The sequence below is a fragment of the Bubalus kerabau genome, chromosome 2 (genome assembly GCF_029407905.1).
Source record: "Bubalus kerabau isolate K-KA32 ecotype Philippines breed swamp buffalo chromosome 2, PCC_UOA_SB_1v2, whole genome shotgun sequence".
Taxonomy (NCBI): domain Eukaryota; kingdom Metazoa; phylum Chordata; class Mammalia; order Artiodactyla; family Bovidae; genus Bubalus; species Bubalus kerabau.
In genome coordinates this window covers 96,721,156-96,746,877 of record NC_073625.1, presented here as the reverse complement: position 1 = coordinate 96,746,877, position 25,722 = coordinate 96,721,156, and the positions used below count along the sequence as shown (strand labels likewise).

At 37.6% G+C, this 25,722-nt stretch overlaps 1 protein-coding gene across 15 annotated transcripts in view; it reads left to right on the top strand.

Moving 5' to 3' along the window:
- CBLB (Cbl proto-oncogene B) overlaps positions 1-25,722 on the top strand; it is a 225,981-nt gene that overhangs the window by 159,944 nt on the left and 40,315 nt on the right. For 14 of the 15 annotated variants that reach the window (XM_055568035.1, XM_055568032.1, XM_055568033.1 and 11 more), the window contains 3 exons: positions 8,672-8,857; positions 10,614-10,979; positions 20,681-20,775. In XM_055568035.1, the coding sequence (XP_055424010.1) occupies positions 8,672-8,857; positions 10,614-10,979; positions 20,681-20,775 (647 nt within the window). The remainder of the gene's footprint in view (positions 1-8,671; positions 8,858-10,613; positions 10,980-20,680; positions 20,776-25,722) is intronic. The other variant, XM_055568042.1, reaches the window with a different exon arrangement.

Below are 25,722 nucleotides of genomic sequence, written 5' to 3'. Positions count from 1 at the left end.
TTAAAATCAAGACCATCCATTATTTAAATGTATTAGGCATTTGATAATTACTTAAATATTAAATTAGACATTACACATGACACATGGGTATGTGTGTGTATAAATATTTCTGTAATGGATATCTTCTGAATAATATACTGCATGGGCTATTAAAATCTTGATTTTGTTATGTTTACAAATGACTATGAATAAAGAATAACCAAGGGAATAGTTAGAATGAAAATAGAATGTTTTATTTTAATTTTATTTTATTAGAATATTTTACTTAGAATATTATATTTTCTATGATAAGTTTTATCAGTGTCCTTCATTAATTTTCACATATTTAGAGAAATGTTGTCCTTTTATCATCCTTATAATACTTGTATCTACCTTGTTCAGACATGAAAATTCATTAAGTAAAAATCTTCTTATAAATACTATAAATTTGACTTTGATTATCGCTGAGATTTCAGAACTCTCATCTTATTAGTGATTGGACAGATTTTCTCTTATCCTGTTTTTAATAATAGCCAGGCAGGGTTTGAAGTTTCTTACCAGATGTTTTGCTATTTCCATAATAATGGATCTTATTAATAAGGCTTTTACAGAATCTCTCTTTAAAAGGTGTGGATAAAATGAAGAGTGACTAAAATACAATGAGTCCTCGATTATTTCTGGTAATTGCTGAGCATGCTGAGATGAGCTTTTAACTACTTTACTTCTTGAGCCTTTTCTCTCAGGATTTTCTTTTAAAATTGCAAATTCATATTTCTGTATTTTTTGTGATAGTTATTCGTCTCCTATTCTAAGTGCTAAAGAATTCTGTAAATTTTGTCAGAAAAATAAAGAAGAACATTTTATCATTTTATGAAGCAAAGGGTTTGGAGAAATTGGTGAACATGTAGACACATAAAAGAACCAAATGTGGTCTTTAAATTTCTAGAACACCAAGACTCCAGTTTCTTAAAGGCAGCTCATCAACAACCAGTATTAAAGAACTTAAGAGAAATTGTTAGTTAGACAAATAGCCTGGTGTGATGATAATATCCCAAAGAAAGGGATAGCCTGGTGTGCTGCAGTCCATGGAGTCGCAAGACTCAGACACCACTGAGTGACTGAACTGAACTGATGATAATACAGGCAGGAATCAAGGCGCCCAGCTTGTGTATTTTAAAAGGAGTGGAAATGGGATGAGGGGTGGAAAGAGCACATATTCTGAAGTTCTGAAAACAAGGGTTGTTTTTGTTCAGTCATTCAGCTGTGTCTGACCCTTTGTAACCACATGGACTGCAGCACGCTGGGCTTCCCTGTCCTTCACCACCTCTTGGAGCTTGCTCAAGCTCGTGTCCATTGAGTCGGTGATGCCATCCAACCACTTTGTCCTCTGTTGTCCTCTTCTCCTCCTGCCTTCAATCTTTTAAAGTATCAGGGTCTTTCTAATGAGTTGACTCTTTATCAGGTGAAGTTGCTCAGTCGTGTCTGACTCTTCGCGACCCCATGGACACCAGGCTCCTCCATCAGTGGGATTTTCTAGGCAGGAGTACTGGAGTGGGTTACCATTTCCTTCTCCAGGGATTCTTCCTGACCTGGGGATCAAAGCCAGGTCTCCCTCATTGTAGACAGACGCTTTACCATCTGAGCCACCAATGAATTGGAGCTTCAGCATCAGTCCTTCCAATGAATATTCAGGACTGATTTCCTTTAGGATTGACTGGTTTGATCTCCTTGCAGTCCAAGGGACTCCAGAGTCTTCTTCCACACCATAGTTCAAAAGCATCAGTTCTTCAGCGCTCAGCCTTCTTTATGGTCCAGCTCTCACATCCATACACTACTACTCAAAAAACCATAGCTTTGACTATACGAACCTTTGTCGACAAAGTAATGTCTCTGCTTTTAATATGCTTTCTAGGTTTGTCATAGCTTTTCTTCCAAGGAGCAAGCGTCTTTTAATTTCATGGCCGTAGTCACCATCTGAAATGATTTTGGAACCCCAAAAAATAAAGTTTCTCCCTGTTTCCATTGTTTCCCCATCTACTTGCCATGAAATGATGGGACTGGATGCCATGATCCTCATTTTTTGACTGTTGAGTTTTAAGCCAGCTTTTTCACTCTCCTCTTTCACCTTCATCAGGAGGCTCTTTAGTTACTCTTCACTTTCTGCCATAAGGATGGCCATCTTCATATCTGAGTTTTTTGATATTTCTCCCTGCAATCTTGATCTAGCTTGTGTTTCATCCAGCCTGGCATTTCATGTGATATACTCTACATGTTAAGTTAGATAAACAGGGTGATGATATACAGCCTTGGTGTACTCCTTTTGCAATTTGGAACCAGTCCATTGTTCCATGTCCGGTTCTAACTGTTGCTTCTTGACCTGCATACAGGTTTTTCGGGAGGCAGGTGAGATAGTCTGGGATTCCCATCTCTTGAGGAATTTACCAGTTTGTTGTGATTCACACAGTCAAAGGCTTTGACATAGTCAGTGAAGCTGAAGGAGATATTTTTCTGGAATTCTCTTGTTTTTTCTATGATCCAACAAATGTTGGCAATTTGATCTCTGGTTCCTCTGCCTTTTCTAAATTCAGCTTGAAAATCTGGAAGTTCTCGGTTCACGTATTATTGAAGCCTAGCTTGGAGATTTTTGATCATTACTTTGCTAGTGTGTGAGATGAGTACAATTTTGTGGTAGATTGAACATTCTTTGGCACTGCCTTTCTTTGGGGTTGGAATGAAAACTGTCCTTTTCCAGTCCTGTGACCACTGCAGAGTTTCCCAAATTTGCTGACATATTGAGTGCAGCACTTTAACACCATCATCTTTCAGGATTTGAAATAGCTCCAGAAAAATTTGAGAATAACTAAAATCAATATAAAGGGATGGAATCATTCAAATCAGCTAACCTATAACTTGAAAGGATGATTCCATCCTTCGTAGTTCTTACAGTTGCCTCTATATAAATGATTTTCTTTATATACTGTGCAATAAATTCTGTACAGTTAATTCTGTGTCCACATCCTACTTTCCACTTCCTAATTACCTAGTTAATCTTTTCTAGCTTTCCATTTACTTGTTCTAACCTAATACAGTGGACAGAAAGAGATGAAGTAACTAAAAAGGATTTCATGTAAGGCTATGGCAAAAAGGGTATGATCCTTTTAAGAAACCCTTGATTAGCATGGCTTTTTATTATAGTAATTAATTTTATTTATTCATTAGAAGATTAAAACCAGAAGTGCAGTAGTAAAGTCTCTTCTTTAAAAATAAAATTTCTGCTATTAAAACATTTAAAAGACAAAGTAAGAAAAAATTTTTCACTACTGTTAAAACAGATTAGAGATTCACTATCCTAATAGATACAGAGCTCTTTCAAATCACTGAGGGGTAAATAAAAGAATATGATAGATAATGGGCAAAGAATATAGAATGAGTGGGCTTGTGAAGCATTGTATAAGACTTCTTTTCTTTTCAGACTTTCAAAGAGGAAGGGAAAAATATAATTGATTGACCTTTAATGTGACCATCTACTAAAAATGTTCATAAATACTCATAGTTAGCATTTGAATTTTCCCAGCAATAAAAGTTAATACAGAGTTTCCCTATTCTAGTTTCAGAATTGTTCATAGAGACAACAAAAAGGCTTCAGCAAAGAAAAAGACATTATTATCTAAAGGGTATTAAGACTCTCTACTCTTACATGGGAATTTTACTGTGATTTAGGAGAACTCTGGAAAATGAATAAGTTATGATAAATTTAGACTACATAATCAATAAAGATAAAAAAATTTCTTTCTTCACTACTGATATACCCTCTATTAAATCCTTATGACTAAACCAACTTACAGATACTATAATGCTTCAAAATAAAGTAGTCTTTCAGGAGGACAGTATAAAATCACTTTGAGAGTGTAGTATGAACTATTCTTAAGATTTGCTTCAGATTACATTCACAGTACAGTGAAGAGGGTGCTTGTCTGGAGGTGTACAGATGTTCAGGATTACTGCTGCACCACACACCTTGGTTTGGATCTCTGTCGGAGGATTTTCAGTATATTCTTTTAATATCTTAACAATTCACCCAATTCAAATCAAGTGCATCCCATTACTTAAAAATACTAGGAATTTCAGTTCAGTTCAGTTGCACAGTTGTGTCCGACTCTGTGCAACCCCATGAGCCGCAGCACGGCAGGCCTCCCTGTCCATCGCCAACTCCCGGAGTCCACCCAAACCCATGTTCAGTGAGTCAGTGATGCCATCCAACCATTTCATCCTCTGTCATCCCCTTCTCCTCCCACCCTCAATCTTTCCCAGCATCAGGGTCTTTTCAAATGAATCAACTCTTTGCATCAGGTGGCCAAAATATTGGAGTTTCAGCTTCAACATCAGTCCTTCCAATGAACACCCAGGACTGATCTCCTTTAGGATGGACTGATTGGATCTCCTTGAAGTCCAAGGGACTCTCAAGAGTCTTCTCCAACACCACAGTTCAAAAGCATCAATTCTGTGGTGCTCAGCTTTCTTTATAGTCCAACTCTCACATCCATTTATGACCACTGGAAAAACCATAGCCTTGACTAGACAGACCTTTGTGGACAAAGTAATGTCTCTGCTTTTTAATATGCTGTCTGGGTTGGTCAACACTTTCCTTCCAAGGAGGAAGCGTCTTTTAATTTCATGGCTGCAATCACCATCTGCAGTGATTTTGGAGCCCAAAAAAATAAAATCAGCCAATGTTTCCATTATTTCCCTATCTATTTGCCATGAAGTGATGGGACCAGATGCCATGATCTTAATTTTCTGAATGTTGAGCTTTAAGCCAACTTTTTCACTCTCCTCTTTCACTTACCTCAAGAGGCTCTTTAGTTCTTCTTCACTTTCTGCCATAAGGGTGGTGTCATCTGCATATCTGAGGTTATTGATATTTCTCCCAGCAATCTTGATTCTAGCTTGTGCTTCTTCCAGCCCAGTGTTTCTCATGATGTACTCTGCATAGAAGTTAAATAAGCAGGGTGACAATATACAGCCTTGATGTACTCCTTTTCCTATTTGGAACCAGTCTGCTGTTCCATGTCCAGTTCTAACTGTTGCTTCCTGACCTGCATCCAGATTTCTCAAGAGGCATGTCAGGTGGTCTGGTATTCCCATCTCTTTCAGAATTTTCCACAGTTTAGTGTGATCCACACAGTCAAAGGCTTTAGCATAGTCAGTGATGCAGAAATAGATGTTTTTCTGGAACTCTCATGCTTTTTCGATGATCCAGCAAATGTTGGCAATTTGATCTCTGGTTCCTCTGCCTTTTGTAAAACCAGCTTGAACACCTGGAAGTTCACGGTTCACATACTGCTGAAGCCTGGCTTGGAGAATTTTGAGCATTACTGTACTAGTATTTGAGATGAGTGTAACTATGTGGTAGTTTGAACATTCTTTGGCATTGCCTTTCTTTGGGATTGGAATGAAAACTGACATTTTCCCGTCCTGTGGCCACTGCTGAGTTTTCAAATTTGCTGGCATATTGAGTGCAGCACTTTCACTGCATCATCTTTCAGGATTTGAAATAGCTCAACTGGAATTCCCTCACTTCCACTAGCTTTGTTCATAGTGATGCTTTCTAAGACCCACTTGACTTCACATTCCAGGATGTCTGGCTCTAGGTGAGTGTGAGTGACCACACCATCGTGATTATCTGGGTCTTGAAGATCTTTTTTGTACAGTTCTTCTGTGTATTCTTGCCACCTCTTCTTAATATCGTCTGCTTCTGTAGGTCCATACCATTTCTGTCCTTTATTGAGCCCAACTTTGCATGAAATGTTCCCTTGGTATCTCTGATTTTCTTGAAGAGATGTCTAGTCTTTCCCATTCTATTGTTTTCCTCTATTTCTTTGCATTGATCACTGGGGAATGCTTTCTTATCTCTCCTTGCTGTTCTTTGGAACTCTGCATTGAGTGGGTATATCTTTCCTTTTCTCCTTTGCTTTTCACTTCTCTTCTTTTCACAGCTATTTGTAAGGCCTCCTCAGACAGCCATTTTGCTTTTTTGCATTTCTTTTTCTTGGGTATTTGGTATTGCTTAAATGTTAAATTAATAATTAAAGCAGAAGTCAAGTTCTGATGGTGACAGTGGGCCGCTGACTCTGTCAGAATTCTCCTTCCTGTTCCGGTAAGTAAGGAAGCACGCAGATAGTTGTGGAAGAAAGATGCATGGTGGAGCATAGATAGTTTTTGCAGTGAATGCACCTTGTTGTCACTCGCTAAGTCATGTCTGACTCTTTGTGACCCCGTGGACTGCAGCACCCCGGGCTTCCCAGTCCTTCACTATCTCCTGGAGTTTGCTCAGACTCCATTGATGAATTGATGATGCCATTCAACCATCTCATATTCTGTCACCCCCTTCTCCTGTGAATGGACCTAGCACTGAAAAATTTCTCTCCAAGTAACCGAAACAATGACATGCTCTGTATTCTGTGTGTGTGTCTGTATATATGTAAAACTTACATAAGATAGCTTTGTTTCTTGAATCTTTTTTTGTAAAGAATAATAACCAGATCAGTTTCGCTAGTTCTCAAATAGTGTAATTTATCCTTAATGGGAATTGGGTAGAATTAGTTGTCTGGTGGCCTCTCCTGATCTGAGTTGCTACGTACTGTGATGCTGGTAATTTGACATCAGGATTTTTTTCTGTTGTGTGATCATTTTTGTTGGTTTTACTCCATCAGGTTCAAATTCATGACCATCTGAGGCTCCATGGCTTTTGGGGTAAAACTGTTGTTTTACTAATAAGAGTGACTAGCTGCATTAAAATCAGGTTATGACTCTATTTTTTCTCCTTCAATTAAGTAACAGTTGAATGTTTTGCCTTATCACAAGGTAAGAGATATAAAAAAAGAACCATGAAATGAATAAAAAGAAAATGTTCTTAAAATTTACATGTGAAAGTACATCAACATTTATTGACCTATTTTTCAGTTATTTGGCAGAGAGTAGAGAGGCAGAGAATTGATAGTTTAGTGATGTCATGCCAATATTCAGGTATACCTGAAGTATGGTCTGGAAGCTTCTGCTTAGACATGCTTTTTTTAAAAAGCAAGTCCCGACTCCTTTGATGTGGGCTTCATGTAGTAACTTTGTTGCAAAGAGTAGAGTAAAGGAAAGGGTAGAAAAAGTAATTTTATAGTGTAGAAACCCTGACAGTCAATGCCTTAACCAGGTAGTCAAGGTCAACCTTGATGTGATGTGATTAAAGTGTTAGTTGATCAACATGGCCTTCCTCCCAGAAACCCATAAGGCTAGTCTAGTCATGAGAAAAAAAATCAGACAAACCTCAATTTTAGTAAATTAAAAAAGAAAACCTTCCATGATGTAACTTAGTGTGGATGTGAACACAAATTTATTATCTAATCTCAGTTAAGGAAATTTCTCGCTGTTGCTAGAGTTGAAATTAAATTGACAGTTGACATTGACTACTCTTGTAAAGGTGAGTAATGTTAGGAGGGAAATGGCTTAAACACAAGCTTCAAATTCTTCATAAATACTCACACTAGGAAACAGATGAATATCAAATCATGTTAGATTAATGTTAAGTATCAAGCGTAAGCCTAGATCTCCAAATAAATAGGTAGCAACTTAGCCTTGAAAAGAAAACTGCTTGGTATTTCAGAATAGAATATTGTTTAATTAATTAGGATAACTTTTATGTCAAATATGGAAATCAGGGTATGTCTGACACACACATGTACACACACTCTTTTGAAATAGAAAGGGTTACATGAAAGTGAAGTTGCTCAGTCGTATCCAACTCTTTGTGACCCCATGGACTGTAGCCTACCAGGCTCCTCCGTCCATGGAATTTTCCAGGCAAGAATACTGGAGTGGGTTGCCATTTACTTCTCCAGGAGATCTTCCCGACCTAGGGATTGAACCAGGTCTCCTGCATTGTAGATAGACGCTTTACTGTCTGAGCCACCAGGGTAGTATACATACATACATAACATACAAATCAGAAGGATTACATACATACATACAAATCAGAGTACTTACTGATGGCTTTTTGGTGCTCTTGTATCTACCAAATAACATGGAAGCCCTGTAATAGTATAGAAATCTATCCGTGTTTTAGAAGTACAGAGTTTCCTAGGTTTAATTGTTTTTCAAGAAGAACATTTAACTTGAGGATTTAATTTCCATGTGAAGACTTAGGGGGAAATATTTGGTCTTAAAGCTGTTTATTTTAAATACACAACTTAAAAAAAACTGATTTTATTCATTAAAGTAGATTATACGTTAGATATTATACATGTTTTATATGGAACAGAAAGATTTGTACTCTAAACCAAACACCTAAGAAAATTCTATAACATAGATAACCAAGAGCAATGTGCATCACTGCATTGTGTGTTTCTGGAGACAGGTTTCTAGAAGGCCTGCATTTGATTGTCTTTAAACTGCACTTCTGCTGCTTTTTTCCTAGGCCCTTTGTGCAATATGTAGGAGAAACTAATCTGTTTATTCTTTACCTAATACTGCCCTTGAGGGAACAATGTATGCTCTTTCCATCTATTAATCAGAGTAAACTAAGTGAGTTTCTTTTAACAGATGTTCAATGGCAGATACATTCTCAAAACCAAGTGTGTTAAGAGCTGAAGGGTGCACACTTCACCCATCACATAGGCAGCATTGTTCTCTCTTTATATCCTAGTGCACTGACAGGCAGAACTCCCCAGTCACATCACCTGGCTCCTCTCCCCTGGCACAGAGAAGAAAGCCGCACCCAGACCCGCTCCAGATCCCACATCTAAGCCTCCCACCAGTGCCTCCTCGCCTGGACCTAATTCAGAAAGGCATAGTTCGGTCTCCCTGTGGCAGCCCAACTGGTTCACCAAAGGTAAATCAATATTACTAGAAACACAGATAATAGTTTTATGTGATGATTATTGATTGCTCAGGTTTTTAAATCTCCATTAATCATATTTCTTATGCTCTCGTTTATGAGCTACTTTGATGGGTCTCTCATTTTGTGTATAGCAAATCCACTGTCATATTCCTTGCCTTTATTACTGTAAGAGTTGCATAATTATTCAAAGAAAGCACATGTCTGTAACAGCCCCCTGATTTGCTAAAATAAACAGTATAGTAAGTATAGTTATTCTGTAAAATGGATTTAAAAGGTCATTATAGGTATTAAAATAAATTGCATGTTCTTATTAAATGATATTTTGTATTCATTTTCATAGTGTCTTGACAAGAAAAATGTTATGGAAGTGTACTTGCATAAAGGCTTAAGATGTGATAAATTATCACCCATGTTTCAGGGTGACTCAGAAGAGGGAATTGTATATACCTTTTATATATGAAGGAATTAATTACAAAGAATTACAGTATTTGCAAAGTAATTATATTATTCTTTAATATTAAAGACATAATTCTATCTGTACATTTAAGCCCACAGTTTATTTTAGTTCTGTGCAGATTTTTGTTTTCCAAATTTGATAAGGGAATATTTTGCTTTATTAAATATAAGATTTTAAACATTAATCCCATTTGGTGATATGCTCTACAGTGTAAAACTAGTTGGAAACACAGTGTTTTAGTAGTACTGGATTTTTGTACATTACGATTAACATGGTTTTAAGATCATATTAAGACTTTTTAGGATGTTTCTTAGTCAGAATTATGTAAACACAACACATTCCTTTTTTCTGCAATATTTTCTAACAATGAAAGCACAAATCATTTGTCAGATGAACTGTGTAAATGAAAATACAGCCTGTGAAAGTCACATAGATCAGTTTAGCAGCTTATACCTTTATATTTCCATATAAGAATCAAACTGGTTTTTTTCCCAAGGATCAATACAATTCAAATAAGGTCTATAAGTAATGCTGCTCTATTATTTGTGATTTTTCATTCTTCTGGGGTGTGTGTGTATGCTCAGTCACGTCCGACTCTTTGCAGCCTCACGAACTATAGCCTACCCAGGATCCTCTGTCCGTGGAAGTTTCCAGGCAGGAATACTGGAGTAGGTTACCATTTCCTTCTCCAGGAGATCTTTCCCAGCCAGGGATCGAACCCGCGTGTCCTGTGTCGGCAGGTGGATTCTTTACCACTAGCGCCACCTAATGACTGATAAAGAACCAGAGCACATCTTGCCCTTGTCAGTTGCTTTGCACTACAGAGGTGAAAACAAAAATAACAAAACCAGCATTTTCTGTCTTTCACAGATGTTGCCAATCAAGGTGCTCTTGTAAAAAGTAGAACAACAACTTCTTGATGGTTTCTGCTGTCTCTCTTAAATCATAGAAACGTGCAAATAAAATACTTAATGACATTATTTTAATGTCAACTGGTCAGAATCATCATATAATTTTGATATTCTGCTTTTTTCCCTGTAGTCCTTATTATCCTAAATTTTGAGTTTACATATTCATTTTTTACAAAGAAATCTTAATGAGATATATTTGAGTTTTTCATAATTTTTTAAACTTTCATTAATTGGTGATAAAAGAAACTCATTAAAAGAAGGCACAGGAATATAATAAAACTCTATTATGGCTTAGAAAACAAAAGCAATAATGTATTAGTCTGGAAGATATTTCAGTGCATGGAACATCTTTTTCTTTTTTCCTCTTGTGTTTCTTCAGTCTTCTCCTTGCATGGTGAGAAAACAAGATAAACCACTCCCAGCCCCACCACCGCCCTTAAGAGACCCTCCTCCCCCTCCACCTGAGAGACCTCCCCCAGTCCCCCCTGACAACAGACTGAGTCGTCACTTCCATCACGTGGAAAGTGTGCCTTCCAGAGATCAGCCCATGCCTCTTGAAGCCTGGTGCCCGCGGGATGTGCTGGGGACTAATCAGTCAGTGGGATGTCGCCTCCTTGGGGATGGCTCTCCAAAGCCTGGAATCACGGCAAGTTCCAATGCAAATGGAAGGCATAGTCGGATGGGCTCTGACCCAGTGCTTCTCCGGAAACACAGACGCAATGACTTGCCTTTAGAAGGAGCCAAGGTAAGAAATACACAAAGCAGAAGCTAAACAACCTGCTTATAATCTTCTGACAGGAGGTAGTATAAAAGGTTGGGCGGTTTTTTTTTGTGTCTAGTGTGACATTTCCATGCAAGTCTTTATTTATCTGCAAGTTATAAACAATCAGAAGCATATTAAAACTTGAACCTAAAAGAAGTCAGGAAGAAGAGTCTAAGTAATGATTTAAGTTTCATAGGAAGATACTAGACAATTTGCCAGAGGTTTAGTATACCTTCTCTTATTTCATCTGCAGAATATTTTCCCATTAATAAATTATCATGGGAGAATCAGCACTTTTTTTTTAACTCGTCTGAAAAAAAGGAAAAAGTGTGGGAAAGTGTGCTAGTCACTCAGTTGTGTCCAACTCTGCAACATCATAGACTGCAGCCTACCGGGTTTCTCTGTCCATGGAATTCTCCAGGCAAGGGTACTGGTGTGGGTTGCCATCCCCTTCTCTAAGGAATCTTCCCAACCCAGGGATTGAACCCAGGTCTCCTGCATTGCAGGCAGACTCTTTACTGTCTGAGCCACCAGGAAATCCCAACTCTTCTAGTTCCATCTAATTTGAAAAACAGTTGTATTATTATAGCATATCGTCAGTCAGTCATTGGAATTATTGTTGCCTGGGAGAGTATGTATACCTTAGACAGGTAAATTAAACTTCTCACATACATCAAAACACCACGTTTTTTAGTTCATTGTTACAGAGCGAGCTCTTTCTCCGTAATACTGAAAGAAGAGTTTTAACATGCTGTATATTACCACTGTCAGTTACATGTACAGGAAAGAATTTAAGCACACGGGAAACCAAGAGGCAACAAAAGAAATCATTGAGTTTAGACCCCTCAGTGGGCCCGTGACAGAGCTGTCCTGTCCTGTTTCCTGGTATTTGCTTCCATGATATTTTTGACTCTGGGATTAGATTGTCACCATCTTCCTTCAGCTGCAGAAGGCTTTGCCTCTTTTGAAGACTGTAATGTTAAAGTGTTCCTATCTCTTTTGATCTTACGTTGTTATTTTAGGGGAGCAGACTGTTCCTTCCAGATAATAGTTTGTAGTGGGTGAGTTAATCAAGAAACAAGTGTGAAAAATGGCTTGTGCTAAATTCCTCTGTGTATGTGCACATATGTGTGTGCATGCACATGTGTGAAGGAATACTTTGTATAATATTATTAGTTTTCTAATAATTAAATATTATTAGAGTGGCCAGGATAGCAGGAGTCAAACTGTCTACTCTGGCACTCAAAACAAAGGGGAAGAGTGGTGACAGTTTGCAGAAAGTTTTTGTTAGTGCCTCCTGTGGGTACCTTCAGTCTTTCATCTATTATAAATATGAAGATCTTTAAAGGTTTTCTCCAAGGTCATGTAAAGGTGATGTAAATGGAAGAGATAGTACTTGTAAAAGCATTTTTATAGTATTCTCTAAAAATGGAGACTTTATCCTCAAAAGTATGTTTCTACAACCTAGAATCTTGGTAAGAATGACTTGTCTTTTTTTCCAGTGATTTTTTTTTTCCTCCTTTAGTGTCTATTACTTTTCAGTCATACATGGTCACACATGACTTCGGGAGAATGTTCAGACAAGCTCTGACATGAATAGTTATATCTTAGCAACATATTACAACTTATTTCCTGAATGAACTTGAGAAATACTTAAAATATAATTATTATACTATCCAGTTCATTGAAGACCTCTTGTTTCAGGTTTTTTCTTAGATAATATGTTGTGTAATCTTAACACTAATATAATCTTGCCCTTCTAAGCCCTAGAACATAGGCTATTCATTTTTCTATGAATGGTAGTGGTTTTTTAAATTAGAGTAATAATTGCTTAGGTTATAGATAGGGAATTTTATTTTATTCTATTAACTATAGGTATAATTAACTATAGGTATAATAAGTTTAGGTATAATAGTGATTTTAGCTATAAAGATTCCTTTACATGTTTTTTTCTGTGAACTTTCATGTCCTGGTCTTTGATACATGTTAATATCCCAGAGGACATTGATTAAATTGCAAACTTTCCCTCTTATTGAAAACTGAATCTATTTAGTTCTATCTAAATAATCCTAATTAAAATTCTTTAGGGTCTAATCTCATATGTTGTGTGTATTAGCATTGCAGTGCTTATAGTCTCAAAGTTAATTACATGTTACAACTAGACTATTTTAACCCAAATTAGACGTCTAAGATTTCTCATTTCAGTCTAGCTGTCTGACTTTTAAGGCAGATTATAAAGAAGGATTTATATATAATGTATTAAATGCCATAAAACAGAGCATGTCTGCCCTTAGTCTCCTTTTTTATTATCTTTTTAAGGAAACATAGCTCCACTTTGGTAGACCACAGAGCATGTAACAACTGACACAAAGTAGAAAAAGCCCCATTCTTCTCATTTCAGTGTTGGGAGATGTAACAGTCTGACTTCAGCAGATGGAAAAATGAGTCCATCTAGAATCCTGTAGTTCGTTTCTGCATGACCTTGGATTGGAGTTTGTTTCTCATCTTACGTTTTTGTAGTTCCTCAATCCAGACTGATTTATTACTTAATATATATTTGTAAATACTTTCTACATGCAAGACTTTCCAAGTGATCAGGATAACCAGTTTCCCAGTGTTCTCTCTCCTTTCAAATTTAACAAAGTGTTTTTGTAGAAGAGTATCTGTTCAACTGCTTTAGGCAGAAGTAAAAATGATAAGGCAAATCTGATAGCTGCATTTTAACAAAAAATCTCATCAACACAGATCAACCATGCTCTGGAATCAGGCCTGAATTTTGCTTCCTGCTCTAGAACTTACTGGCTTCGTGTGTACAAGCAACTTAGTACATCCTGGCCCCCAATTCCACTTACTTCCCTTACTTTATGAAATGAACCAATAATAGTACCTTATTTCTAGGGAAATAGTTATCTATTCCCCCCAGATATCTAAATCTCCATATCCCTTGGTTCTGGAATAAAAACAAACTAGGTAGGGAGTTCATTTTCATTTACAATAATTCTCCTTATTATTGTTTATAATTTAAAACCAAATCATTATCTCTTTCTCCCCTTTCTCTCTCCTTTTATTCAGCATAGTTCCTAATGAATACTCCAAAGGCACTCTATAACTGGTTGCTGAGTTATTACAGTGCTGAAACTGATGATGGAGGTGAAAGAGTGTGCATGCTGGAGTTGGTAGTGGGCACGAGTCAGGCAGGAAAGGGCTTGGAGGATGAGGATGATCATGGTACACTAACAGTATGAGAGGTTTTTTTTGTTTTTTGTTTTGTTTTGTTTTTAAATGTATTGTTCCAGCACTGGCTTTCAGCCAAAAGTAGAATGTTAGTTTTTGTGGGTGTGTTTAAAATAGGAATTTTTACTCTTTTAGACAAGCAGTCATTATACATAGGTAGTCACAGTAAGAGGGAGACAAAGGAGAAGGGCAGGGAAGAAGGACTGGAGAATGATTTTGATTTAAGAAGACAATAGATGTGGAAACAGTGTCACACTTTATTTTTCTGGGCTCCAAAATCACTACAGATGGTGACTGCAGCCATGAAATTAAAAGACACTTACTCCTTGGAAGGAAAGTTATGACCAACCTAGATAGCATATTCAAAAGCAGAGACATTACTTTGCCAACAAAGGTTCGTCTAGTCAAGGCTATGGTTTTTCCTGTGGTCATGTATGGATGTGAGAGTTGGACTGTGAAGAAGGCTGAGCGCTGAAGAATTGATGCTTTTGAACTGTGGTGTTGGAAAAGACTCTTGAGAGTCCCTTGGACTGCAAGGACATCCAACCAGTCCATTCTGAAGGAGATCAGCCCTGGGATTTCTTTGGAAGGAATGATGCTAAAGCTGAAACTCCAGTACTTTGGCCACCTCATGCGAAGAGTTGACTACATTGGAAAAGACTCTGATGCTGGGAGGGATTGGGGGCAAGAGGAGAAGGGGACGACAGAGGATGAGATGGCTGGATGGCATCACTGACTCGATGGACGTGAGTCTCAGTGAACTCTGCGAATTGGTGATGGACAGGGAGGCCTGGCGTGCTGCGATTCATGGGGTCGCAAAGAGTCAGACATGACTGAGCGACTGATCTGATCTGATCTGATCTGATATATTAATGAAATGCTAAGTGTTACAATGTATCCTCACCCTGCATACATTGTGTGCAGTTTTTAAAAACATTATCCTGGGAATAAAGGGTATAGGGACTTAGATACTTGGAGGCTGATGTATTATCTTCAACTAACCCATCAGTGTCTCTAAAGGTAAGAAAATAATGTTTTTGTGTCAAATAGTAACAACTATCATTTAGACTTGTTTTATTAAAGGAAATGTCTCAAATATCATGTTCCCTTTTTAAAGGTAAGAAAACTTAGATGAGTACTAAAAATTTAAAGTTAAGTGTACATATGGAACACCATAAAGGGAATTCATAAAACGGAACATTCTGTAAATGCAGTGAGGACTCGCTCCCCTGTGTAAATGCAGTGAGGACTCGCTCCCCTTTGTCGTGTGTCCTCTGTCGGTGTGCCAGCCCCCGTCATCCATTAGAACTATTTGCCCTTTTTATTTGCATCTTCACTAGATAAATGGTGATGGCAGCAAGAATAAATTAAATGCTAATTGCTCTTTTTGCTAACTGTGGAGAGCTCTAAGGGAAAAAAAAGCCCTCTAATTCATAGTTAAAATGGAGTGTAAGAATTTTCTGTGACTTTCATTTACTCCCCATTCCCTTCCCCCATCCCACCTAGCAGAATCAAGTTAGCTAAGGTACTACTTTCCTTTTAACATGAAACTTGCAAGCTAAGAGTTATCAGGTTGCTTTATTTTATGGGTATGAGATGTCTTTCCTATAGGACTGTTTCTATTCCCTCAAATTCCAGCCCCATTATAAACCTGTTCCTTAATTCATATTATGTTGGCTAGATATTTGTTTGTTATTGCTGGTTTGTTTGTTTTAATTATCTGAGGTAAAAATATTTTGCACTAAATGTTTTAAGATATTGGGAACTTGAAATTTATCTGCTTATGTATAGATACTGACACCGTGTCCAACTGTCTTTATTTGTTCCTCTTAAAAGATTAAGAATGCTACTGTTTCTTATGTGATTAAACACTATCTCTGACTTGTCATGTTACTTCAAGTGACATCATTCTAAAATGACCCTGTGCACAAGAATCTGTTGAAGATACTGCTAGATAAATACATGGAATGATTCCTCTTTTTGATATTGTGGCTTTTGCTATTTTGGTAGAGAGGCACATGTTTATAAGAATGACCTTAAACTTATCTGTGAATCTCAAGTGTCATCTTTCAGAAAATATGTCCTCTGTGTACAGTGTTGCAGTTTTAATCTAATGTTGTTGGAGGATAAATTATAGCATGTTTTCGGTTTTGTGCAGGTGTGGGTTTACATGTGTGGGATGGGGAAAAAGAGGTTGTGTTTCAAATTTTGTATGTTAAAAAAGCTTTTTCTTAATTGTGCTAACAGTATCAAATAGTGTTTTCCCTACATCTCGAGGGCCCCAAATGCTTTAATGTTAATTTTTAGGCGATATCTGAGCCATAAGAAAACATTTCAAACTTCAAAGTTAGGAGGAAAGGCATGTAGACAATATTAATTTTAATATTTATTAAAATATTAATAAAATATTAATTTTGCGGCATGTAAAAAAATATTAATCTAGGGTAACCTAGTTCAGTTCAGTTCAGTTGCTCAGTCGTGTCCAACTCTTTGCGACCCCATGAATCACAGCACGCCAGGCCTCCCTGTCCATCACCAACTCCCAGACTTCACTCAGACTCATGTCCATCAAGTCAGTGATGCCATCCAGCCATCTCATCCTCTGTCTTCCCCTTCTCCTCCTGTCCACAATCCCTCCCAGCATCAGAGTCTTTTCCAATGAGTCAACTCTTCACATGAGGTGGCCAAAGTACTGGAGTTTTAGCTTTAGCATCATTCCTTCCAAAGAAATCCCAGGGCTGATCTCCTTCAGAATGGACTGGCTGGATCTCCTTGCAGTCCAAGGGACTCTCAAGAGTCTTCTCCAACACCACAGTTCAAAAGCACCAATTCTTCGGTGCTCAGCTTTCTTCACAGTCCAACTTTCACATCCGATAATAAATTTTGTGATAACTCAGATTATACTTCTTCCACAAGTATAAATTCCCCTTAATAAGTATTCTTATTCCTTCAACCTTTTTGAGTTAAATGAGTAGGATATTCAAGACACGGAGGAGAATACAAAACAAATTAAGCGGAGTCTAGTGAGGATGAGACAGATATACAGTTACTTAACAGATGAGGCATAGCAGAAGCATCTAGAAAATACAATGTGGGATCTCCAAGGAGGGAAAACATTCTAATTGAGATGCAGAGTAGAAGAAGGACTAAAGAAAGCTTCATGAAAGAGAGTCACTGGTTACTGGCATTAAAGATCAGCAGGTAATGTTTGTGTAGACAGGACAGGAAGGAGTAGCATGTGGGTGGGAATGTAAGCATAGTGCAGGAAGTGAATGTTGGACAGACTGTAGTGCACACAGAGAGTACAGGAGGTCAAACTATGGCAGTAAAAAATGAAAGCAATTATGAAGTATCTTATATTCTGTACTATGGTATTTTTAATTTGGTAGACAAAACAGTGCTTTGAAAGCTTTTTTGGCACAGGAATGATAGGATCAGAATATTTTTGTTGTTATTCAGTTCCTCAGTTGTGTCTGACTCTGCGACTCCATGGACTGCAATATACCAGGCTTCCCTCTCCTTCATTATCTCTCAGAGTTTGTTCAAATTCATTTCCATTGAGTCAATGATGTTATCTAACCATCTCATCCCCTGTCATCCTCTTCTCCTCCTGTCCTCAGTCTTTCCTAGCATCAGGGTCTTTTCCAGTGAGTGGGCTCTTTGTATCAGGTGGCCAAAGTATTGGAGTTTCAGCTTCAGCATCGGTCCTTCCAAGGAATATTCAGGGTTGATTTCCTTTAGGATTGACTGGCTAGATATCCTTGCTGTCCAACGGACTCTCAAGAGTCTTCTCCAACACCAGAGTCCAAAAGCATCAATTCTTCGGTGCTCAGCTTTCTTTATACTCCAACTCTCACATCTGTACATGACTACTGGAAAAACCATGGCTTTGACTAGATGGACCTTTGTTGTCAAAGTAATGTCTCTGCTTTTTAATACGCTGTCTAGGTTGATCATAACTTTTCTTCCAAGGAGCAAGTGTCTTAATTTCATGGCTGCAGTCACCATCTGCAGTGATTTTGGAGCCCAAGAAAATATAGTCGGTTACTGTTTGCATTGTTTCCCCATCTATTTGCCATGAAGTGATGAGACCATATGTCATGATCTTCATTTTTTGAATGTTGAGTTTTAAGCCAACTTTTTCACTTTCCTCTTTCACTTTCATCAAGAGGTTCTTTAGTTCCTCTTTGCTTTTTGCCATAAGGGTGGTGTCATCTGCATATCTGAGGTTATTGATATTTCTCCCGGCAATCTTGATTCCAGCTTGTGAGTCAACCAGCACAGCATTTTGCACGATGTACCCTGCATATCAGTTAAATAAGCAGGGTGACAATACACAGCCTTGACGTCCTCCTTTCCCAATTTCGAACCAGTGTGTGTTGTTCATATTTGGTTCTAAGTGTTGCTTCTTGACCTGCATACAGATTTCTCAGGTGGTCTGATATTCCCATCTCTTCAAGAATTTTCCACAGTTTGTTATGGTCCACAGAGTCAAAGGCTTTAGTGTAGTCAATGAAGCAGAAGTAGATGTTTTTCTGGAATTCTTTTGCTTTTCCATGGTCCAGTGGATGTTGGCAATTTGATCTGTTCCTCTGCCTTTTTCTAAATCTGGCTTGTACGTCTAGAAGTTCTCAGTTCGTGTACTGTTGAAGCCTAACTTGAAAAGATTTTGAGCATTACCTTGCTAACATGAGAAATGAATGGAAGTTTGCGGTAGTTTGAACATTCTTTGGCATTGCCTTTCTTTGGGATTGGAATGAAAACTGACCTTTTCCAGTCCTGAGGCCACTGCCACGTTTTCCAAATTTGCTGCCATATTGAGTGCAACACTTTCACAGCATCATCTTTTAGGATTTGAAATAGCTCAGCTGGAATTCCATCACCTCCACTACTTTGTTTGTAGTGTTACTTTCTAAGGCCCACTTGACTTCACACTCCAGAATGTCTGGCTCTAGGTGAGTGACCACACCATCTTGGTTATCTGGGTCGTGAAGATCTTTTTTGTATTAGTTCTTCTGTGTATTCTTGCCACCTCATCTTAATATCTTCTGCTTCTGTTAGGTCCTTACTGTTTCTGTCCTTTATTGTGCCAGTCTTTGCATGAAATGTTCCCTTGGTGTATTTGTTGGTTAAAGGGGTTTTTAAGGTTTGAAGTTTTTCACTGATCTGTACAAAAATTAATATCTACTTAGAAATTTCTTGTCGTAACAAAATCTAAAAAACTCTACCTTGTTCTTTCATCCATAGTCATAACCTATGATAAAATTAAAGATTTATTGATATTTTTATGATAGTTCATCTCTAGTGTATTGAATGTAATGAGAAATCAAAAACTAGCACAGGGTGTTTTTTTTTAGAGTGATAACTTGAATGATATAAAATTTATACTGTGTAGCTTTGAATTGCAAACATTGATATATTTCAAATGGATTCTTTAAACATGTTCCTTTTCTTATGTTGACAAGGATGAATGTGGCTGTTTCACTTCTAAAGCTTCAGCATCATTCTAGAACATTGAGGCAGGGGGAAGGAAATTGGTAGGTTACTCATTGGGTTACCTAGAACTAGTTACATCACATCCTTTTTGCCACAGATTAGCCTGTACCATTTATATAGGAACTAATACATAGTTTGGGAGAGAGCTAATCATTACTTAAAGGTCTTAAAATATATTTAATCTGTCTCTTCAAGGTTATTCTTTTTTTCCTTTTAAATTGCTTTAATTTCACATTATTGGATTAGTGAAGAGCAGTTGTTCAGTTCCCATAATATAACTGAGCAAACTGGAAATCAGAATTCCTGAATTCTGAGTAATTAAATGCTGGTTGTTGTATCTTATGAGCAAGGTAACATAAGTTTTGGTTTGTGTTGTTCACACACTGAAAACTATGTTGCTTGCTCTTTGAAAGTCAGACCAGGTCTCTAATTGCCAGTAGTGCTGAAGCTTCGACCTTGAAAGAACAAAGGCATTTCTGATTATACTCCTGTGTTATTTTGTCAAGAACTTTAGAAATGTTCTGTTAACCCCAGAGAGATATAATTTATTTGGGAGGAATTGAAACAAGAATTGCACCCAGTGCTACTTTTTCCCCTTATTAAATCCTTACAGAGAGTGCTAACTTTTCAACAAAAACTCATCATGTTTGGAAACTTTTACTACTTATTTATCTAGTTGATCTGTATCTGATTTATAGAAACTATAGCATCTCCCCTCAGTGTGTTTAAGAATTGTGCTGTATTTTATTTTTTCACATAACTTGGTAGTATTTTGGGTAGCAGCAGATAATCACTATGGTTCTTCTAACTAAGTAAATTATATGATATTTCACTTGTTCGAATAAGCTGAAATGATAAATTCTTTTCAAAATTACAGAATGTCTAAGAGCTGCTATTGTTTTAAGGTCCTCCAGAAGTTAAAATTCTAAGCTAACCCTTTGATTTCCTTTCAGGTCTTTTCCAACGGTCACCTGGGAAATGAAGAATATGATGTTCCTCCCCGGCTTTCTCCTCCCCCTCCAGCTGCCACCGTTCTCCCCAGCATCAAGTAAGTATTTCTGGATTTGGAGACCAATTTTCCATGCACAAAGTTGCTGTCCAGAGTGGTTTTCAGGTTCTCAGTACGAAAAGTACAGGGTGAATAGAAGTGCATTGATGAAAATGAACCAGCTGGATTTTTAAAGTAACAGAAATCAGATCCTTTCTGATTCTTTGCTGATAACGACAGCATTTTTGAGACTTCTCTACACTCTGAGATTACACAGAAACCAACAGAGAAAAAGCTAAGTCTTCCCTCCATCCAGGTGGAGGCTCCAGTAGCACAGTGCCCCCCCCCCCCCCCCACCAGCCCGCCTCTTCCTCACAAGTGTCACATTTATGCCAGCTACACCCAGTTTGACATCGTAAAATGATGTTTGGTTCCTCCAGTATTCTCATTTCTCAAATCCATTCAGCCACCCATTCCTGTTGATTGTTCTTTTGAGTTTTTCATATTCATCTAATCTTCCCCATTGCACTAGTTTTGGCTTATAACAGGCCAGCAGAAATAGCCTTCTGCCTGATCTCAGAATTAACATCAATGGATTTTAAAGCTAGAAAAATTAGTTTAACCAAATGTCTCATTTGAAAAATAGGGATACAAGAAGCAGATCAGATAGTTAAGTGATAGTGTCTACCCAAAGAAAACCTGGAGAAAACCAAATCTCCTGATTGCCATTCTCCTCCTCCTTATATTAAATCCAGCTGCTTGTCTCCCATCCAATATATGTTATTCACATAGCTGATTTAATTTAAATTCTGCTTTCCACAAATCACTTTCCTACTCAAAACCCAACATTGTTCTTTCTTTCCTTTTACATTAATTCTGTGCTCTCCTGCTATCAGTAATATCCACAGAATTCTATTCAACTAAAATATTGTTCAGGAATTCCTAATGCTTGCCCTCTAATCTTGTCTTGATTTTTTTTCTGGTTTTGTGCATCCATACAGTACCCTCCTATGCACCAGATTTTCAGAATCTTTATTCTCAAGATCCATGTCTCAGGCTCCACATCTTTATGAAAACTGAGACTTCTGTTATAGTGATGATAAAAAGACTGAATCTCATTCCTCTTCTTCCTCAAGTTTATTTTCTACACATTGAATTACGAACTTTACTGTTTTCTGATATTAAAGTGCCTCTCCACATTTAAAAGATTATAAGGTTTTAAGGGCAAAAACTTTTTCTTATAATCTCTGCTTTTCCCTTAATACCTTACAACAATTGTTATTTAGTGAGTATACTAAGAATGCTTTGTTGCTTAACTCTATCATCTGCCAAGTCCCTCATTTCTAATTGAACATCTTAGAGCACCTTCAGTCCTTCTTCTGCTGGTCACTGAATGCAAAAGAACAATAAGCTAGCTAGATACCATGCCTGCATGTTAAGTCATTTTAGTTGTGTCTGACTCTTTGCAACTCCATGGACTGTCCATGGGATTCTCTAATCAAGAATACTAGAGTGAGTTGCCATTTGCTCCTTCAGGGGATCTTTCTGAACCTGGGATCGAACCTTCATCTCCTGTATTGGCAGGCGGGTTCTTTACCACTAGCACCAACTGGAAAGTCCATACCAGCTCCCAAGAAATTTACAATCTGCTTTAAAATAAAGTTAATATACATAAAATCACAAGAGAACATCATGCAGTAAATTGAACGAATCTAACTTGTTAGTTTTTGTACATGCTTGGAGAAGAGTCCAGTATAGACTTTGTAAGTCAAGGATGTTTTTAGAGAAGTTGGAAATTTACTGAGTCATAGAGGATGGGCACAATTGGGAAGGAGTGTCCATGAGGAAAAGCAAAGAGTGTGAAATTGACATCATTTAGGAGACAGTGGGGAACTAAGCTAATTGGACCATCCTCCAGTGGCCAGTTTTCCTGGAGCTGCCAGATATGTAGAAGACATGGAAGTTAGAAGCAAATATACATATTCTGTGTAGTAGGCACTACATCAGTAATAACGTATGATATTATAGCCCCAAATGAACTCTGGATATATGTATACATAATTAAAACATCTAAGCTCAATTACCTCTAATTCAGAGAACATCAGAAAATGAATTACATGAAATCTGGCTACAATTAGAGGTTAAAATTTTGCATTCTGTTTATTAAATTCATATTGGCAAATGGGATAAAAGGCAGAGGTTACACTTTGCGTCATTTATATTTAATATGAAGTGCTTGTTTTTCCTATAAATAAAGAACAACAAATTCATAGTAAACTGCATTTAATTGATATTTTTCTAACATTTCATTTTGTATATGTAGGTGGATATATTTTTGTCCCATTTACTCTTGATTTTTTTTCCCTCAGAAACAATGTAGCTGCTTTACTTAACAGAAAAATACTTTAACAGTGCATCCTTAATAGCAAATTAATTTCCTATTTTGCATGCTGCAAATTAACCATAGTTAAAATTACAAGTGTTGGCTTTTAATAGCATGTTTATCTCTCCATTTTATTATTTACTCTGACATATGGGTAGCAGTTATTCATTGTAGAAAATACAGAAAATATATAAAGAAAGAAAAAAACAGATACATAAATACAAGCATATACATACCCCAAATATCAATCAATGGCCAGCGTCTTAACATTTTACTTTTTTTTTTTTTTTTTACTTTTTTACATGATTTAGATTATATTGTAGAGATACTTTCATGCTGTCCTTTGTCAATATTTTAATAAGCATTTTTCTTAATTATTTATGCTACACTGTATTTATTATGAAACCGGGATGGAATTCTGAGGTGAATATTAAAATATTAATAATATCAGACTTAGTCCCAGAGGTGACTCCAGTATCAAGTATTTGTCTATCTTTCAACCAGGTAACTTCTCTGAGCCTCACTTTCTCCATCTGATAAATGAAGGGATCTGTTTATCTTAAATGATCTCTCAAATCCTTTGGGCTTCCCTGGTGGCTTGGTAAAAAACCTGCCTGCAGTCCAGGAGGCACAGATTCAATCCCTGGGTCAGGAAGATCCCTTGGAGGAGGAAATGGCAACCCACTCAGTATCCTTGCTTGGATAATCCCATGGACAGAGAAGCCTGGCAGGCTACACAGTCCATGGGGTTACAAAAGAGTCAGATACAATTTAGCAACCAAACAAAATTAAATCCTTTAGAACTTCAACTTTTTAGGTTTCATGCAGTGGTTTTCTAAGAGAAAGTTATCTAAAGTATTAATTACAAATGCGTACTTGGCAACTTGAATGTCCATTTATAGTTAGTTGGTTGTATCCCATTTTTGAAGCCAGTGTAAATTGGATTACTACTCTGGGTTTTTTTATTTGCTTGCTTTGTTTTGGGTTATTTCAGCTTCATTAGAGTGTGTAACCAGAGTACAATGAGTATAGATTCTCAGCTCTGGAGGGTTGTAGAATAGAGGTCTTAGCAAAATGTCACTCAGTGATATAGGGATGTTGGATATTCAAGTCCCTGTTTCCAAGTTAGTGTCTTAGTGCATGGCTCAGAATTATGCCATAGCAAAATAACAGACTGCTACCCAACATAGGGGCTTCCCTGGTGACTCAGATGGTAAAGAACCTACCCAACACAGACTTTTGCCGGGCCTCCCACATGTTGGAAGCCCCAATGGTGAATTCAGTAATGTCACACCTAATATCTACTTTTAAATCTATACTGTGTTATTAATATTTACTGAAGTGTAATTGTCAAATCATTTGATGTTACTCTAATTCCCATGATATTGATAGAAGAGGTTACTCTGTGATAGTGTTTACTTTCTTGTAAAACAGTATGATTCTGTGACTTTTATGGTGTAATTTATCTGGTGACCTAGAAGAATATATAATTAATTTTAAAATATATTCTCATGAAAGCAAGCTGAAACTACTAGTGTGTGGTGTGCTTAGTCACTCAGTTGTGCCCAGCTCTTCACAACTCCATGGACTGTGGCCCACCAGGTTCCTCTGTCCCAGGCAAGAATACTGGAGTGCCATGTCCTCCTCCAGGGGATCTTCCCAACCCAGGGGTCGAACCCAGGTCTTCTTCCTTGAAGGTGGATTCTTTACTGTCTGAGCCACCAGGGAAGCCCAAGAGTAGTGGAGTGAGTAGCCTATCCCTTTCCAGGGAATCTTCCCAACCCAGGAATTGAACCAGGGTCTCCTGCATTGCAGGCAGATTCTACAGCAGCTGAGCTACAAGGGAACCCCAACTAGTGTGTATAGATTTATTTTTTTTTTCCTTAAATGTTTCTATTTAAGATGATTGACACTTAGCTATAAATTCTTAAATAAATGCTTGTAATGTGGAAGGAAAGTTATGACCAACCTAGATAGCATATTCAAAAGCAGAGACATTACTTTGCCAACAAAGGTCTGTCTAGTCAAGGCTATGGTTTTTCCAGTAGTCATGTATGGATGTGAGAGTTGGACTGTGAAGAAAGCTGAGCGCCGAAGAATTGATGCTTTTGAACTGTGGTGCTGGAGAAGACTCTTGTGAGTCCCGAGGAGATCTAACCAGTCCATTCTAAAGGAGATCAGTCCTGGGTGTTCATCGGAAGGACTGATGCTGAGGCCGAAACTCCAATACTTTGGCCACCTCATTTGAAGAGTTGACTCATTGGGAAAGACCATGATGCTGGGAGGGATTGGGGGCAGGAGGAGAAGGGGATGACAGAGGATGAGATGGCTGAATGACTTCACTGACTTGATGCACATGAGTTTGGGTGAACTCTGGGAGTTGGTGATGGACAGGGAGGCCTGGCGTGCTGCGATTCATGGAGTCGCAAAGAGTCGGACACGACGAGCGACTGAATTGAACTGAACTGAATGTGGGTAATTGTAATTTAGGGGAAGAAGGAAAAATTTATGTAGATTCTTTTCATTGTAGTGTCAGGTTTTATCTTAAGATAATTTGATTTTTCAAAATTAAATGAAACCTGAAACAATTAAAAATATTTATTTTACTTTACACAAGATGTTGG